Raw genomic sequence first — 15447 nt, 5'->3', positions numbered from 1 at the left:
AGGAGAATGTGTATATATATGTCAATTAAAATATAACATTAAAATATATTGTCCTTTTCTACAAATATATATATTAATGAAAACTCACAAGTTCGTCGTTTCCAAAGTTGGGGTCGTGATTAGGTGTACCATTGAAACACCGTGGCCCACCCTAATTATTAGCATACAAAGTCAAAACCACCCAAAAGACCTCTTTGGCCTCACAAATCCAACATTTACTTTTCTTCCCCAAACGCCATTATTGAGATTTCTCCATCAAATCTCAACTTTATCTTCTCACAATACAAATATTTGAAATAATATATATCTAATATCGCATCTCTCTTCGACCCGAACATAACTGAAGTAGATAAGAAAAAAATTGTTGGATTGAAATATCTCGAATATTCTCTATCTGTCCCTAGCTTACAGTAAAATTATTGTGCTTCGTTCCTATCAGGACAACTTAAAAGCTCTTAGAAGTTCAAAACCAAAAGACAAAGTGTATCGCTCTCACGCTCGTCAGTAAAGTGAATTATTCGCCTTTTATAAGCGAGTTGTACTAATAGACTTGCTTACCGTAACCGCAAAGAAAGAAATAACGGTTGTATTTATTTATCCTTATCCATAACCATAAGGGTTGAAGTGCCTTTCGAACGTATAAGTTACGACTTCGCTTTCGAAAAGAGAGATTTGACTCTGATCCACCAGCATCCACTAGGTAGGTTGTCCCCTAACAATCTTTATCTCTCTTCTTACTTATGCGAGACTTCTATCATTCTAGAGTTGTATTTGGATTCTCTTACTCGTGAGTGATACATCTGGTCATACGTAACACAAAGTCTTGTTCAAATGGTCAGCTCCGGGGATATAATAACTCGAGATGATCTCAGTATGTTGCTCAGACAAAAAAAATCGATCTCATTCCTCCCAACAACATCAAAATAAGCTAGCCACACCCGGTAGCTCATATCATTCGACAACTCAAAGTGCTCTTATTCAACAGGCAAATTAGAAATGTCAAAAGCAATAGCAAGCCTAGGCACTGCAGTTACTCTATATAACATTGTTACATATAAATTTGTAGATAACTATCTTATCATGTCATACTAATTAACAAGACTATGTATCAAAATCTACAAGACCAACAATACTTTAATGTAGAATTAATATATTTGAGTTCAAGTATTCTTCTCGATAAAACAGAGCACGTCTCGTCTCCCGTACTTTAAATAAGGATGTAAATAATCTTCCTAAAGAACAGTACATGGCATGGTTAGTGTTCGAACATATTTATTGGACCATAAACAGTTTATTATTTGATTTTTTTTTTAGAAAAATAAAAACTTTTGATATTGAATGATAGGGCATTGACAACAAAGGATGATGAGGGGTGATGTTGATTGGAATAAATGCAAGAGTGCTCTCATTTTTTTGGAGACCACATGGCCATTCATTGATTATTCATTTTCAAAATTGATGTCAACTTTGCCCTTTAGAAAGAACTTCTTCATCTTAAAGTTAATGCTTGGAACCACCTAGTTGATTTGCATTAATATCTAAAACCACAAAATGATGTAACAATTTTTTTTTTTTTGAGGTCAATATTCAATTTTATGATATCAAGAAATGAATATTTGTGTACATTGAAAAACAAAAAATAATTAAGTTTATTATGAAATATAGCATGTTATATCTTTTTATCCTTTCATGCATTGGAACTTGTAGAATCCAATGAAGTCGTTCAAATATATTTTGGTTATATTAAAAGTTATAGGACAATAAAAAAATTGGTTTGAATTATTAGAGAAAATATTTTTTTTACTGCTTAAAAGGGTTATTTTAAACTAAAAAAACATGTCAACGTAAGCACAATTAAATAATTAAGGTATCTCTATTCCCTTTTAGGAGGTCGTAAATTCACATAACTTCCTTCATTTATAATATAATATTCTAAAAGAGAGATTTGAGCCTCCAACATTTTTTTTAATTCAATAATTGCAAACATGGTAAGAAGTATATTGAACTATACTCGAGTTGACTTTTAATATAACTTATTCAAAGCTATTGATTTTGAGGGATAATTTTATATTCCCACTATATATAATTTTTGAAGAGATACTATCTTGGTAGGCCTGTTTTAGAAACTTATTTACATAAATATCTAAATCTCTATAAATTTACACTGGTAAGATTTTAATTTAATTCCGTATTTACCCCTATTTATTGCATTTTCATTTATTAATGAATTTGAATTTTTTTAAATATTAAATTGTTATTTCCATAAATTAAAATCACAATCATTTAATAAATGTGGGCCCCGGAGATATTATCTCAATTCAAATTCCTTAATTCTCTCCTCCAAATCCCTCAAATAAAATTTATTCAATTTTTTAAAAATTCGTTCACTCCCCTTGGAAGCCGCTTTCGATGACGAGGCCGATAAATTGATATTACTCCCCTTGTTTCTCGTTTTTTCTTCCATTTTTTCTTCTTCGTTCACCGCCCACGGATTTTCTTCTTCGTTCATTTTTTTTCTTCCATTTTTTCTTCTTCGCTACGGTGCTATGAGCAGTTTCCCTTCGATTTCTACTATGGTCCACGGTGCTACAATGTTTCAAAATGGTAATCTAAATTTTCTGCACTACTCTCACATTCGAACTTGTTCAAAAAAAAATCAATATGCTGTTTGCACGCCACTGCCAAGAGAAACAATCCTAGTTCAAGGCCAAAAAAGTTCTATAGACATGGTATAAAGTATAACATATTGAATATATAATATATCCGATATAACATAGACTACACATCATGAGATATAAAATTTATCCATTTGTATTGATGTAAATCCTTAACGGTATATATCCAATAGATTTTTAACTTTAAATCACCATCCGTATATATCGAGATACATAAATCTTGATATATAATATATATCCTTATCTAAACACTATATATCCCCACACATACGTTACTCAGAACAAACGAATAAAGAAAAATATATTCGTATATACCAATGTAATACCGAAGTTCCTATGTAAAATTCAGATATATTATATATCCTAATACATTTTCCATGGAAATTGTTCCTAGATATATATTATATATCCTAATCAGTATCACTATATTATATATACTCAAATATACACTGTTATAAAGGATAATAGCAGATAGGAATAGATAATGGAAACAGAGAGCAACATATTCTGTCAAAAAAAGAAACCTAAATTGAGCATATACAATAAGAAATATATACATCGATTCTGTGCAAAATTGAAACAATGTTGACCTATAAATGCGACAGAGGCGGCCGGAGATGAGAAGCTTGGGTACGTAGCCGGTGACAAAAAAAAAAGGAAGATGTTGCCCTATAAATGCGACGGAGATGTAGCCGGTGTCGAGTTGCCCTATAAATGCGACGTAAGCCGTCGAAGATAACGTTGATGAGAACCTTGAAGATGAGAAGTCTTCTGAAGCAACCGGCGGAGATGACGGGCAAGTCTTCTGATGGTTGGGTTTCAGTCGAAGCGGTGAAGATGGAGATGAAGAGGTTATGAAAATTTGTTTTCTAAAAATAGTGGGTTACGAAATTGTGGATTCTAAAAATCTGAATTAGCTTAATTTCAGGGATTTGGTATATTTTAACAAGTATTTACCAATTTCATATATTATTAATCATTTAATATTGAGATGGATATATTAGTAATTTCTATTATGGGTACCATCAATTTTGGTAATTATGTTAGACAAAAATGTAAATTCTTTAACTAATTAGGTCTCCTAAATAGACATGTATGTACTAATCCCATTTTTGAATCTAAGCCGAATTAGACCCAAGTTTGGGCTTCTATCTTAAATCTTCATAAGGCCCAAGTTTTGGTTAAAACCCAATAAGACACATATAAGCTCTTGTAATGGGCTTAGCACCTTCTTCAAATTTAATCCATTTAGGGCCTTATATATAATTCGAAAATTTCAACTAAATTTATTATTTGTGTGTAATATTCATGAACAGTAAATAAAAATAATAGTTGTACTAAAAAATAATAAATAAAATTCTTAAAAATTCAATGACTAAAATGGCTATTTATGTTAATTGCCTTTTACTTATTTATTATTTTCTCATTTTGTTTTTCTTACGTAATGGGCCGAAAGCTCGAATTTCCCAAGGAAAGCCCAAATTAGGATCAAGCCCAATTAATAAGCCCAAAATATCGCCGCTTGGAGTTTCGACAAATTGAAAAGAAAGGCTTATTTATTTAAGACCGCCACAATTCCGGGAAGTCCCCTTCGGAGTTCCGACTGCAACCTTGAGTCAGTGATTCGTACGTCCCGCTCATTCATCAATGTCTCGCCGCAGCCATAACGAAGGCGGTGACCAGGAGCTCTCCACCGGCGAGGAAGACGATGAAGATGATGTGTTTGATGAGGACATGGAAGCCCTCCGGCGAGCCTGTAGGCTTGTTGGAGCTAATCCCGAAGAGTATAATAATCCTCCCTTGTCTCCTACCGCCGGAGCTGGCTCGTTCGGCGGTAGCAAACCTGGCTCTGATTCTGATGATGTTGATGATCTCGAACTTGTTCGGAATATACGGAACCGGTTCTCGATTGCGGCCGATGATGAGGACCAGGCTTTGTCTCTGCATCCGTTGAGTACTCTCCCACCGGTGTCGCCGGACGAGGAGGAGGACGATTTCGAGACGCTTCGCGCGATTCAGCGGCGGTTTTCGGCGTATGAAAGTGGTAGGTCTCTCATGATCACTAATTTTGCTTTTATTCCCATCAAGAAAATAAAAAATAAAAAAAAACAAAAACAAAAAAAGCTTGTTTTTTTGAATGTCATCACTGTCTTGGCTGTTCAAGACGCTGTTAGTCCTAAGTCATTTGGTGGTGATAACGATTACACATTCTGAGCTGCACCCACGCAGTATGTAGTATTTTCCAATGGCTTTTTATAACTTGGGAAGAATTGTACATTCCTCCCTCAATCTGGGTTTAAGTTTATGATACTGCACTACGATTCTGTGGCTGCTGTTGGGTGACGTCTCTAACTTGCAAATTAATTCCTTAAGTGCATCTAACCAGAGTTGTAAGATTGATTTTGAGTGCATATTTGGTTGTCGAATCATGGTCAACACTGTTTTGTGACCGGGTAAATATCTTCCGCCAATTCACTATTACTTAGATAATTAATTTTGGGGAAGTGGAGATAAGGACGTCCGTAATGCTTTGCTAGTATGTTTAGAAGTATCCGCACTAAGTGTGCTTTTCATGGGCCTGCTTAGGCATGTCTTCTCGAGTAAGCATATTTGTGAAAGGTTTTAAATGCTACCAATTTGTAGTTGGCCTGTGAACGATATATTAATATTTTTAATCTGTTAGAAATTTCATATCAAATGGTGTGATTTTTCGTGCTTCTACAGCTATTTTCTTGTATATCATTTGCAGTTTTTACATTCTGCAACTTGGTTCACTTAAGCTCTAAACTGAGTATGTATTGGAAGTTTTCTTTTAAGGTTTTTGTTCCTCTTACCATAAAGACGTGACGACTTGTATTATGCAGATGCTTTGAGCAATAATCTCGATCAGTCTTGTGACTTTGGTGGGCCTCTAGAGATGGATTCCAACGAAACAGATGTTGGGAGACAGACTTCCTCAGGAAGGTACCAACATGTTGTAGAATTTGCAATACTAATGCTTTTTAGTAATATTTTGGTTCTAAACTGCTTCTTCCTTATATTTTTTGTGCTGTATATTACTGAGCCTTTATTGGGTGGTGATTACCCAATGTTGTAGGTCGTCTATGCTAGCCCTTGAAAAGGGAAATTTGCCTAAGGCTGCATTGGCATTTATTGATGCAATCAAGAAGAATAGGTCTCAGCAGAAGTTTATTCGAAGTAAGATGATTCACCTTGAAGCTAGAATTGAGGAGAACAAAAAGCTTAGACAACGTTTCAAAATTCTCAAAGATTTCCAGAGTTCATGTAGAAGGAGAACAGGTTATCAACTGTCTCAGATGATTGATCCTCGAGTCCAGTTAATTTCAGCACAAAAACCACAGACTAAGGATTCATCAAAGGTTAGATGATAATTTATGCTTGTCTGTCTCATACTACTGACTGTTTAAAGTTTTGAAGTATATATACAATATCAACAGTTTGTCTATTTATTTTGAACAATTTTTGAACAATAAACAAACTTTTCATTAATTTGGTGAAATTTGATATTACCAATTCTATCATCTCATTGGTCCAAAGGAGCTCGGGTAAATCGAGAGGGAATGAGTTCAAATCTCATGATGGCGACCTACCTTAGAAATTAATTCCTATGTGTTTCCCGCACCAAATGTTGTAGGATCAAGCGACCTCCTGTGAGATTAGTTGAGATTAGATGTATTATTTTAATCCTTTAAGCCAAATTTAATCCTTTCATTAAAGCTAGCCAGAACATAATATTAACTTTTTAAAGACCTTTGACTTTGTACAAGGTTGAAACGAAGGTCTTTGCAATGAAACGTTGTGTTGAACTGAAATTCCACCCTCTTATATCTTCACTTTCAAAAATTATGCACTTTCATGAAGATTCTGCCCTCTCTTTTCCTTTTTGTCCCAAGTTAAGAGCAACAGTTTTTGGGATTTGAAACTTACATGCAGTAAGTTGTTAAGCTAGATAGCACTGCACTAGACCACGTCAACCTTTCTCGCTTAGCTCATCTACTGTTCCAACCTATTAGATCCTTTTGTTTGGAGGTTATTGTATATTTTGTTACCATTAACTGACTAACAGTAAGTAATGCCAATGAACCTGGGGCTCTATGTTTTACAGTAATGCTGATCTACCCGAGAGTTCTATGCTTTTATGTCAATTATACCAAGAAGTTTTTAAAAGATCATATTCCATGCACGTTGGCCAGTGATGTCGGCTTTGTTTAAGTTTCATGCACCATTCCTAACATTTCTGTTCTGTGATTTCTGACGTTTGATTCTCGGTTCTTGATCTGAAAATCTTCTTCCTCTGTTTTTCTTTCTTTATTCTTTTGCCTTAAGCTTCTGCTCGTGATTTATCCCTTTAATTCTTATGTGGAGTTCTTACTTTGTTGCTACAGAAGGACAAACAGTTATCTGCAATGTATTATGGCCCAGCTGAGAATTCTCATGTTGCATGCTACAGAATGGCATTGACAAAGTTTCCACTTTCAGTAAATCGAAAAAAATGGTCCAATGTAGAAAGGGAGAATCTTGGGAAGGGAATAAGACAGCAATTTCAAGAAATGGTTCTTCAAATTTCAATGGATCAAATCAGGTAAGTTTTTGTCTACTACATTAACCTCATGCTATAATTTTAAGCAGTTCTAGAACTTTCTTCGAACCCTGTTTCCATTTTGCAATGGTATTATAATGATGCCATGAGAGTCTTTCATTCTTATTATTATTAAAATTAAAATATGTTCACTCTTTTAACTATTAAAATAATTACTTAAATCTCACATCGCTCTAAAGATTTTATTTGTTCAGAGTTCCTTTATTTCCCCGTTTTCTCTAAATTGCATAGGAGAGATAAATTTTCAAGTTATAGGAAATGGGTTGCGAGGAAACTGTGCTTTTGCTTAATGCTATTGGGGCCATTCCTGGGAAGTGTGGTGGGAGAGAAATAGGAAAAATTTTCCAGCAGTGAAATGTTATGTCAGGATATGTTGGATGTAGTTCTAGTTGGTCTTCTGGCCTCCTTTTTGGAGCGTTGTATCCAATAATTTTTGTAACTACTTATCCTTTTTCCTACTCGATTGTAGTCTTTTTGTGACTCCTTTGCTTCTTTGAGGGGGAGGTTTCTCTCCTTTTTTATTTCATCTGTCAGATGAAGTATCTGTGTTTATAAGAATGGAAGAAAGAGAAAAGGTTGTTAAATGTTAATGTCCCTTTACTCAAACCTATCTCTAGGTCTGATGATGCCCCTTTTCTCCAGAAGGCTTATTGAAATTTATGGTTTTTAGCAGTGGGCTACAAGGATTTTCAGCAGATTCAGATGATCTGGATAACATTTTTGCATCAATAAAAGACCTTGACATTACTCCTGAGAGGATTAGGGAATTTCTGCCAAAAGTAAATTGGGACAAATTGGCTTCCTTTTATCTTGGGGGTCGCTCAGGTGCAGAATGTGAAGCCAGGTATGTAATTCAAGACTTATTTTTCCTGGGCAGCAATGTTTTCTTTAAATCTCTATTTTGTGAACTATCTTTACATTATCACATAGATATTTTTTCTGGCTAAATATATAATTTCGTCTTTAAATTGAGTACATCAAATCAACCTTGTGATTGATTTGACATTGTATTAAATATGATTAACTGTGTAGGAACCACTGAATGTTTTAATTTAATGAGTAAGACATGACTGTCCATAAAATCAAACACACAAAAACACCAATTTTGAATTTCATCATTATTCTTAACATTTATGGGTGGTAAGGACTAAATCTAACATAAACGAATAAATCTAATAAATAAAGGAGGATGAAGTTGAAACTTATATAACATTGGGATCAATTGAAAGGGACCAAATTGAAAATTATTAGCCTAATTTTTTAATGGCTGTCAATTTATCTTGGAGTGAAAATGTTGACCATAGAGGATCCTTCCGAGAAATATTTAAAGATGAGCCTGTATCTTTCAAGTTCAAGCACTTTGACGCTTGAATAATTCTCAAGTTGTTATCCCTAGGAATTTGAGGCTACAGCGTATGCCAGTGCTTTCATCAACCTGACTTGAACCAATTTTTAACGATGGAATTATGTGCCCTTCTTCGATTTGGTAGTTATCTTTTTTTTTCTTTAAATAATACAGGGGCTTTTGTTATTGGTATAGTGCAGTTCTTGCTGAGTACATATTGATATTTTCTGTGTAGCATGTCAACTTCAATCAGCATCGCAGAAGTCTATGACGATCATCATCACAGATATATTGACCATAATTGGTTTTGAATAATAGTGCGAGGTCTTCGTATTATAGTACAGGTGGGACCAACTTGTAACAAGTGCCTTATTCAAACAGTGGTCTTGAATATGTCTGTGATGACAATCATCACAGACATCTGTGATGTCTTATCTGTCCTTGAATTACACGTTTGTATGTATATTATCTGACTTGATGATTGTCGTTGATAATCCTTGTAGGTGGTTGAATTTTGAAGATCCTCTAATTAATCGGAATCCATGGTCTACAAGTGAGGATAAGAATCTTTTGCTTACTATCCAACAGAAAGGGCTGAATAACTGGATTAACATAGCAGTTTCATTGGGTACGAACAGAACTCCTTTTCAGTGCTTGTCTCGGTATCAAAGGAGTTTAAATGCTTCCATATTAAAGAGGGAGTGGACCAAAGATGAGGATGATAAACTCCGATCTGCTGTTGCCGTTCTTGGTGTAGGAGATTGGCAGGCAATAGCTTCTACTTTGGAAGGACGAGCTGGTACACAGTGCTCTAATAGGTTGGTCTTGGTTACCATATGTGACCATTTCAGTTTTTGCTCCGATTTCATCTTTGCAGCATGTCATGCGTGAATCATTCTTCAAAGTGAAATAAAGTGTCCCTAGCAAGGGCTTGAGATGTTTCAGGAGATTTTCTCCAAGGTCTTACGTTTAAATTTCAATTGTAAAGTTCAACATATCAAAATCCCCATTATATCCTATTGACCTCTAATGAGGGTTTGAGACATTTCGTGCTGGCTGGTTATTTGTGCATATGATAGTAGATGAACAGTTTCTTTGTTCTTGTAAAGTGTTTGCCAAGTTCTTCAAAGAGCCTACGAGGTGTGCAATTGCACAATTTGAGTTGTCTATGTCCTGCCTTGCTGATGGATAGAGACCATCTGCTGACTGAAGATTATGACAGCAGCTTAGGAATTATGGACATATAACATGTCAATAGTTTTATGTTCCGTTCACCATTATATCTTATTCATTCTCGGTTTCCTTTGTGCTGTTCTGTGCCAAAATGACGATTGGTTTTTTGTGCATTCATTCAATTGCTATAATTAATTTCTTCTATTATGCATTATGCAGATGGAAAAAATCCCTTGACCCAGCTAGGACAAAAAGAGGCGCGTTCACTCCAGATGAAGACAATCGCTTGAAAATTGCCGTACTGCTTTTTGGGCCTAAAAATTGGAACAAGAAAGCAGAATTTGTACCTGGTCGAAATCAAGTTCAATGCAGAGAAAGGTGTGTTAAGTTGACCTCTTTTCTACCTTGTTCTCATTAACGTAATGCCTTTGATAAACAGAATATTACTTCTTAGCTCTGATTTCACTTTTCACTAATTGTGATGGCAGATGGTTCAATTGTTTAGATCCTTCCTTGAGAAAGTGTGAATGGACAGAAGAGGAGGATTTAAGGCTCGAAATAGCAATTCAGGAGCATGGATATAGCTGGACAAAGGTAGCTGCATGTGTGCCTTCACGTACAGATAATGAGTGCCGGAGGTAATGGTTTGTCGATTGAGTCTGCAAGTTTCCATCTGCTTCAAACCTGTTATTTGATTGAAAGAAATTTATACTTGTCGGATGTTACTTTAAAATTTTCTGCATTCTCTTATTTCTATATTTTTTCTTCGTATTAGGAGATGGAAGAAGTTATTCCCCAATGAAGTTCCCTTGCTCCAGGAAGCTAGAAGGATTCAGAAGGCTGCTCTTATTAGCAACTTTGTTGATAGAGAATCAGAGCGTCCTGCTTTAGGTCCTACTGACTTTCGACCTATACCCAATACAAATTTATTATGTAATGCGGATGATCCAAATCCTGCCCCAAAAAGAAATGTCAAGCCGAGGTTGGTTCTAGTATGACACCCTTGTAATTTCGTTTTATTTTTTTTTCATTTCGTGCAAGTTGTACTCTAGTTTTGACTTGAGGTATCATGGTTTACAGGACACGAGTGCCAAGGAAGGAAAAGAATGCTACTGGGTACGTTATGTTTTTCCTTTATTGATCTAAACTCGGGCTTTTTCTTTTTTCTTTTTTCTTTTTATTTTTGAAAGACATCTGTAGTGGGGCATTGAAGCTGTTATTAATTTTTTCTTCATATTTGTTACTCTGCAGTTTTTTGTTTCCTGAATTAGCATCCACGTTAGAATTTTCAAGTCTATTGAACTTCATTTTATTTTTCTACAGCGATGCTCCAAAGAGGAGGAAATCAAATAACCATAGCAATCAAGCTAATGGAGCAACTGAGCAGGTATCTAAAAAACCTCAAAGAAGACAAAATAGAAATGGAGCTTATACTGCTAAGAGGAAAGGGGTTCTGGAGCCACGTCCTAACAATGAGAAATGTGCTGAACAAAATTTGGAAACTGAGAGCCTCGAGGTGCAGCTGAATAGTAGCGTATCAGGGAGGACCAACAGTGAGTGCCCCGAGATTGTTTATGAGAATGGTATGGAGGAATGTGAGAACAAAGTGGCAGAGAAGCTTTCTAAAAGTGATTTATTCTTTTCAGAACAGGAAGAATGTCAGAACTCGACAGGGTCTTCTGGAGTGTCAGTATTGTCAGAAATGATGAACGACATGGACGAGTATAATCCCTCTATCCTTCCAGACACAGCACCGTTGGCTTGTACTACTGGGGATGACGATATAACGGAAAGGAAGGACACAAGGGTTGCAGACACGGATCTGGTTGACAGTAACAGTTTCTCGTTACCGCATGGTTGCTTAGGACTCAGGACTAATGACAGTGAAGGCGTCGATAGCTGTTCTGTCGGTGAAACTACAGATAAAAGCGATATGGTTTATAAGCACCAAGGTAGAAGGAGGAGAACTAATCAACCAAAGAAGGAGCTGGAGAGATCAGCGAACAAGGAGCTTCATCCTCATAACCAACCAAAGAAGCGAAAGCATAACAGCACATATACAAGTGAGTCGGGAACATTGGAGCCAGTCGAAGAAGCAGATGACTGCACTCTCCAAGGCTTTCTGCAAAAGAAATTGAAGAAGACAACCACTCATAAAAGGAAATTTGATGGCGGTTCTAGCGATAAACTAGAAGTTGAAAGCAATGGTAATGATACTACTATCGCCTCGTTTCTCAAGAATATATCGAAGAAAAAGAAGCATAAAAGCTCCTAATGGTGGTGGGTGATGTTATTTAGCCATCCTGTTCGGCGGAGCTCGGAAGCAGAAGCAGATTGATGATGGAAAGCTGTACAAATATTAGGCCAATGGTGAGAGCGAGTGTACCAAATAAAGCTCAGAGGCCGCAGAATAGTTAATTCCACAGCTAAAGGATTTGAGTTTTATGGTTGACGTTGACGAATTTTTGGTTTGTGATGTAGCTGAGAGGTTTAGTGATTTTGTCTGTGTCAAAAGTCATTTTTTGCGCTAATTTCCTTTGTCAACATTTTCACAAGCGAGCAAATTTTGATGAGTTGCCCGGTAGTGATAATCTTCTCTTTGTATATTTCTCGCCTTAAATGAAATCAGAGGATGTGTATAGGCCTTTTTACCTTTTTGGTTAGTTCGCCCTATTGTTGGAAATTGTTCTATTTTTTTTCTGTTCTTAATATCAATGGCTTTTTATTTTTGTTATATAAGTACTTCAGAAGTACAAATGCCAACGAACGATCTGATTGGATTATATCCTGATTCCCATGTACGGCTTTATACTTTCTCTGGTTTGTAAAAATATTGGTCCAATCTGTTTCACCTTATTATTGCTTTAATTGACCAACAGCAAAAATTGTAAACCGCATGCTCTAACTTTTCTTATATTTCTAATGCTGTTTAGAAAATTCCTTTAAAAAGTTTTTCTGTCCTCTATTTTGAATTACACATGAAAATTACTATCCCAGCAAAAAGTAACTTTATTTCTTTTTGAAAAAAAAAATATGCCATTCATAACCATCATATTTTGTTATTAAGAATTATGTTTAATTCCTCATCATTTATTTGATAATATTTTTCTTAAAAATTGCTTTACTTTCTTGATAAACTTGAAAATGTTGTCTGACACTTCAGTTTTTGAAATCTATAATAGACAAGCCGTATAACTACAAGACAGAAGTTTTAATTCAAACCAGGGAAAAAAAATCTAAAAACAGTTTCAAACGGAACATCAGCCAGAAGAAAGTTCTGTTTCGCAGTTGCATATTGTCGTGGCATCATCAATCATCAAGAATTTATAGAATCAAAATGTTGTCGCGCATAAAGACCACATGCATTCACCAGCAAAGACTAATTTCAAGTGTTCCAGTTCTTAGACTTGAAGATGCTTTCAAGACAGTGGACATGTCGTCATCATCATCGAGATTTTACGGTGTAACGATGCTTCTTAAAGAAAATATCAGCAGCAAATTTAACTCTGAATTTTGGCATACTCCAAAGACAAAACATTGTTGACCTCGAAGTCATTTCAACATAAACTTAAGAAAACCAAATAATTCATCACTCCCACAGCAAAACCCTAAAGAAAATTCTAAGTACTGATACTTGTAATGAGTAGTAAGGTCTGAAAAGTTTCTTCTCAAAATAGAAACAAAAAAGTGCATCTGGAAATAATCATCATGGATTTTCTTTCTAATAGCGACCAATTCCCCAAACTCTGATCACTCCATCCGTGTAGCCACTAAACAATGTGCTCCCATCTGCACTCCAGCTCAAACTTGTGCAGTAGATAACCTGAAAATCAAACACAAACTTCAATCAGACACAAGTCATTCAATGAGAGATTTTGTTGAACTTCTCCCAAGACGGTCACTCTACAAATCACCCTTATTACGGGAACTCTATTCTATGCCACCATTGACCAACATGATAACAACATCGATTTATGTTGGAGTACTGAGTACCATTTGATTCTTTGATGTGCATGGAAGGAAAGAACGAAATAAATTTACATCTTTTTCACACCCAACAACAAAAACAAGGAAAACCCATGTAGAATGGGTAACAATCTCCACAGTTCATATTAAATTGACCGGAATGTGTAAACCTTGATTTCATCAACCAAGTAAAAATGAAATATTATGAAGTGGAAAGGAACATGCGAGGCAATTACAGATGGAAAAGAGGCTAAATCAGTAATCAACTACACATGCATTGCTAATGGCCAACAAAAATGAATAATAGAATTGGATAACAAATCAATAAGATAATTGAGTCGCTCTATCTTCAGAGTCACGAATAAGTGCTGAAACAGTTCCAGGAAAAAGTGGAGTAGCAAAATGCACCAGGCATAACCAGTGTAATTGGTAATTGCAAGCAGAACCAGACTAATTCAATCAACCATAAACGAACAAAGAACAACAATTGAAACGCCTCAAATTATCGCAGCGAATTGGGAAATAGACACACGAGTGTAAAGCAGAGCATTCAACGAAACGCATGAGCAATGGAGAAAAGAATAAAGTGAATATACCTTAATCTTGTTGGCAGTAGCAGCATGGGTGTCGTCAGTTTTCTCAGCCTCGGTTTTCAAATCGACTTTCAAGTCCTCAACAATGCTCTTGCTCTCCAAGTCCCAGATCTTAATACTGCTCTCAGTGGCAGCACAGAGCCAGTACCTGTTGGGGCTGAAACAAAGAGCATGAATAATCGATCCGGCATCCAACGAATAGAGCCTCTTACCCTCGGCCAAGTCCCACAGCAAAATAACTCCGTCTTTGCCTCCGCTGGCGCACAGCGAGCCGTCCGGCGAAACCGCCACCGTGTTCACATAACCGGCGTGGCCAGCGAGAGTGACTCTCAACTTGCAATTGGTCAAGTTCCAAACCTTGACGGTTTTATCCCAAGACGCGGAAACAATCGTCGGCTGCAGCGTGTTAGGGCTGAATCGAACACAGCTAACCCAGTCAGTGTGAGCGTCGCCGTCCTGAATGGTGTACTTGCACTCGCCGAGAGTGTTCCACAGCTTGATCGTCCGGTCACGAGAGGCCGAGACGATCTGGCGATTGTCGATCGAGAAGGCGACGGAGAGAACATCCTTCGAATGTCCGACGAATCGACGGGAGGTGACTCCGGTGGCGAGGTCCCAGAGGCGGAGCTCGCCGTCCCATGAGCCGGAGAGCGCGAACTGGCCGTCGGATGAGAGGACAACGTCCTGGACGAAGTGAGAGTGGCCATTGAGCCTGCGTTGAGGAACGCCATAGGTCTTCTCCTCCTTGGTGAGGCGCCACAAGATGATGGATTTATCGCGGGAAGACGTCACGATCATATCGGAATTGTCGATTGGGGTGGCTATGGCCGTCACCATGTCGGTGTGAGCCCTCATTGTTCCTCGAAGAACAAGCCCTTCCGCCATTGTTTTTCTTCCGCTGCTTAGCTTTCGTTCTACGCGGCTGTGAAAAAGATGAGAACTTGTGAAGGGAGAGAAAAGATTATAGTATATATAGTGTAAATAGTTAGGGTTTTGCAAAGAAAACCCTAGCTACCACCTTTGGGCCTGTAGAAGCCCAAAGCCCGGCTTTTCTTTTTTCAGTTAATTAACCTT

The 15447-nt window shown here is 36.7% G+C and overlaps 2 protein-coding genes across 3 annotated transcripts; one reads left to right on the top strand and one right to left on the bottom strand.

Moving 5' to 3' along the window:
* Nucleotides 1-4246: 4246 nt before the first annotated feature.
* Nucleotides 4247-12467, top strand: MYB4R1 (myb domain protein 4r1). Of its 2 annotated transcripts, none has more exons than XM_022279423.2 (11): nucleotides 4247-4719; nucleotides 5540-5639; nucleotides 5773-6055; nucleotides 7082-7278; nucleotides 7970-8140; nucleotides 9145-9459; nucleotides 10034-10192; nucleotides 10303-10452; nucleotides 10590-10796; nucleotides 10895-10930; nucleotides 11138-12467. In XM_022279423.2, exons 1-11 carry the CDS (start codon nucleotides 4323-4325, stop codon nucleotides 12087-12089), a joined length of 2967 nt encoding a protein of 988 aa, XP_022135115.2. In that variant the 5' UTR covers nucleotides 4247-4322; the 3' UTR covers nucleotides 12090-12467. The 2 variants fall into 2 exon arrangements, with proteins under 2 accessions (XP_022135115.2, XP_022135114.2); XM_022279422.2 differs by having other exon boundaries at nucleotides 7967-8140.
* Nucleotides 12468-13302: 835 nt separating this feature from the next.
* Nucleotides 13303-15331, bottom strand: LOC111006970 (small ribosomal subunit protein RACK1). Its single transcript, XM_022279091.2, has 2 exons — nucleotides 14377-15331; nucleotides 13303-13637 (listed from the first exon to the last, which is right to left on the bottom strand). Exons 1-2 carry the CDS (start codon nucleotides 15256-15258, stop codon nucleotides 13536-13538), a joined length of 984 nt encoding a protein of 327 aa, XP_022134783.2. The 5' UTR covers nucleotides 15259-15331; the 3' UTR covers nucleotides 13303-13535.
* Nucleotides 15332-15447: the final 116 nt, after the last annotated feature.

The sequence above is a fragment of the Momordica charantia genome, assembly GCF_013281855.1.
Source record: "Momordica charantia cultivar OHB3-1 chromosome 6 unlocalized genomic scaffold, Mcharantia_2.0 BLBB01000006.1, whole genome shotgun sequence".
Taxonomy (NCBI): domain Eukaryota; kingdom Viridiplantae; phylum Streptophyta; class Magnoliopsida; order Cucurbitales; family Cucurbitaceae; genus Momordica; species Momordica charantia.
This window is presented reverse-complemented; position numbering and strand designations above follow the sequence as displayed.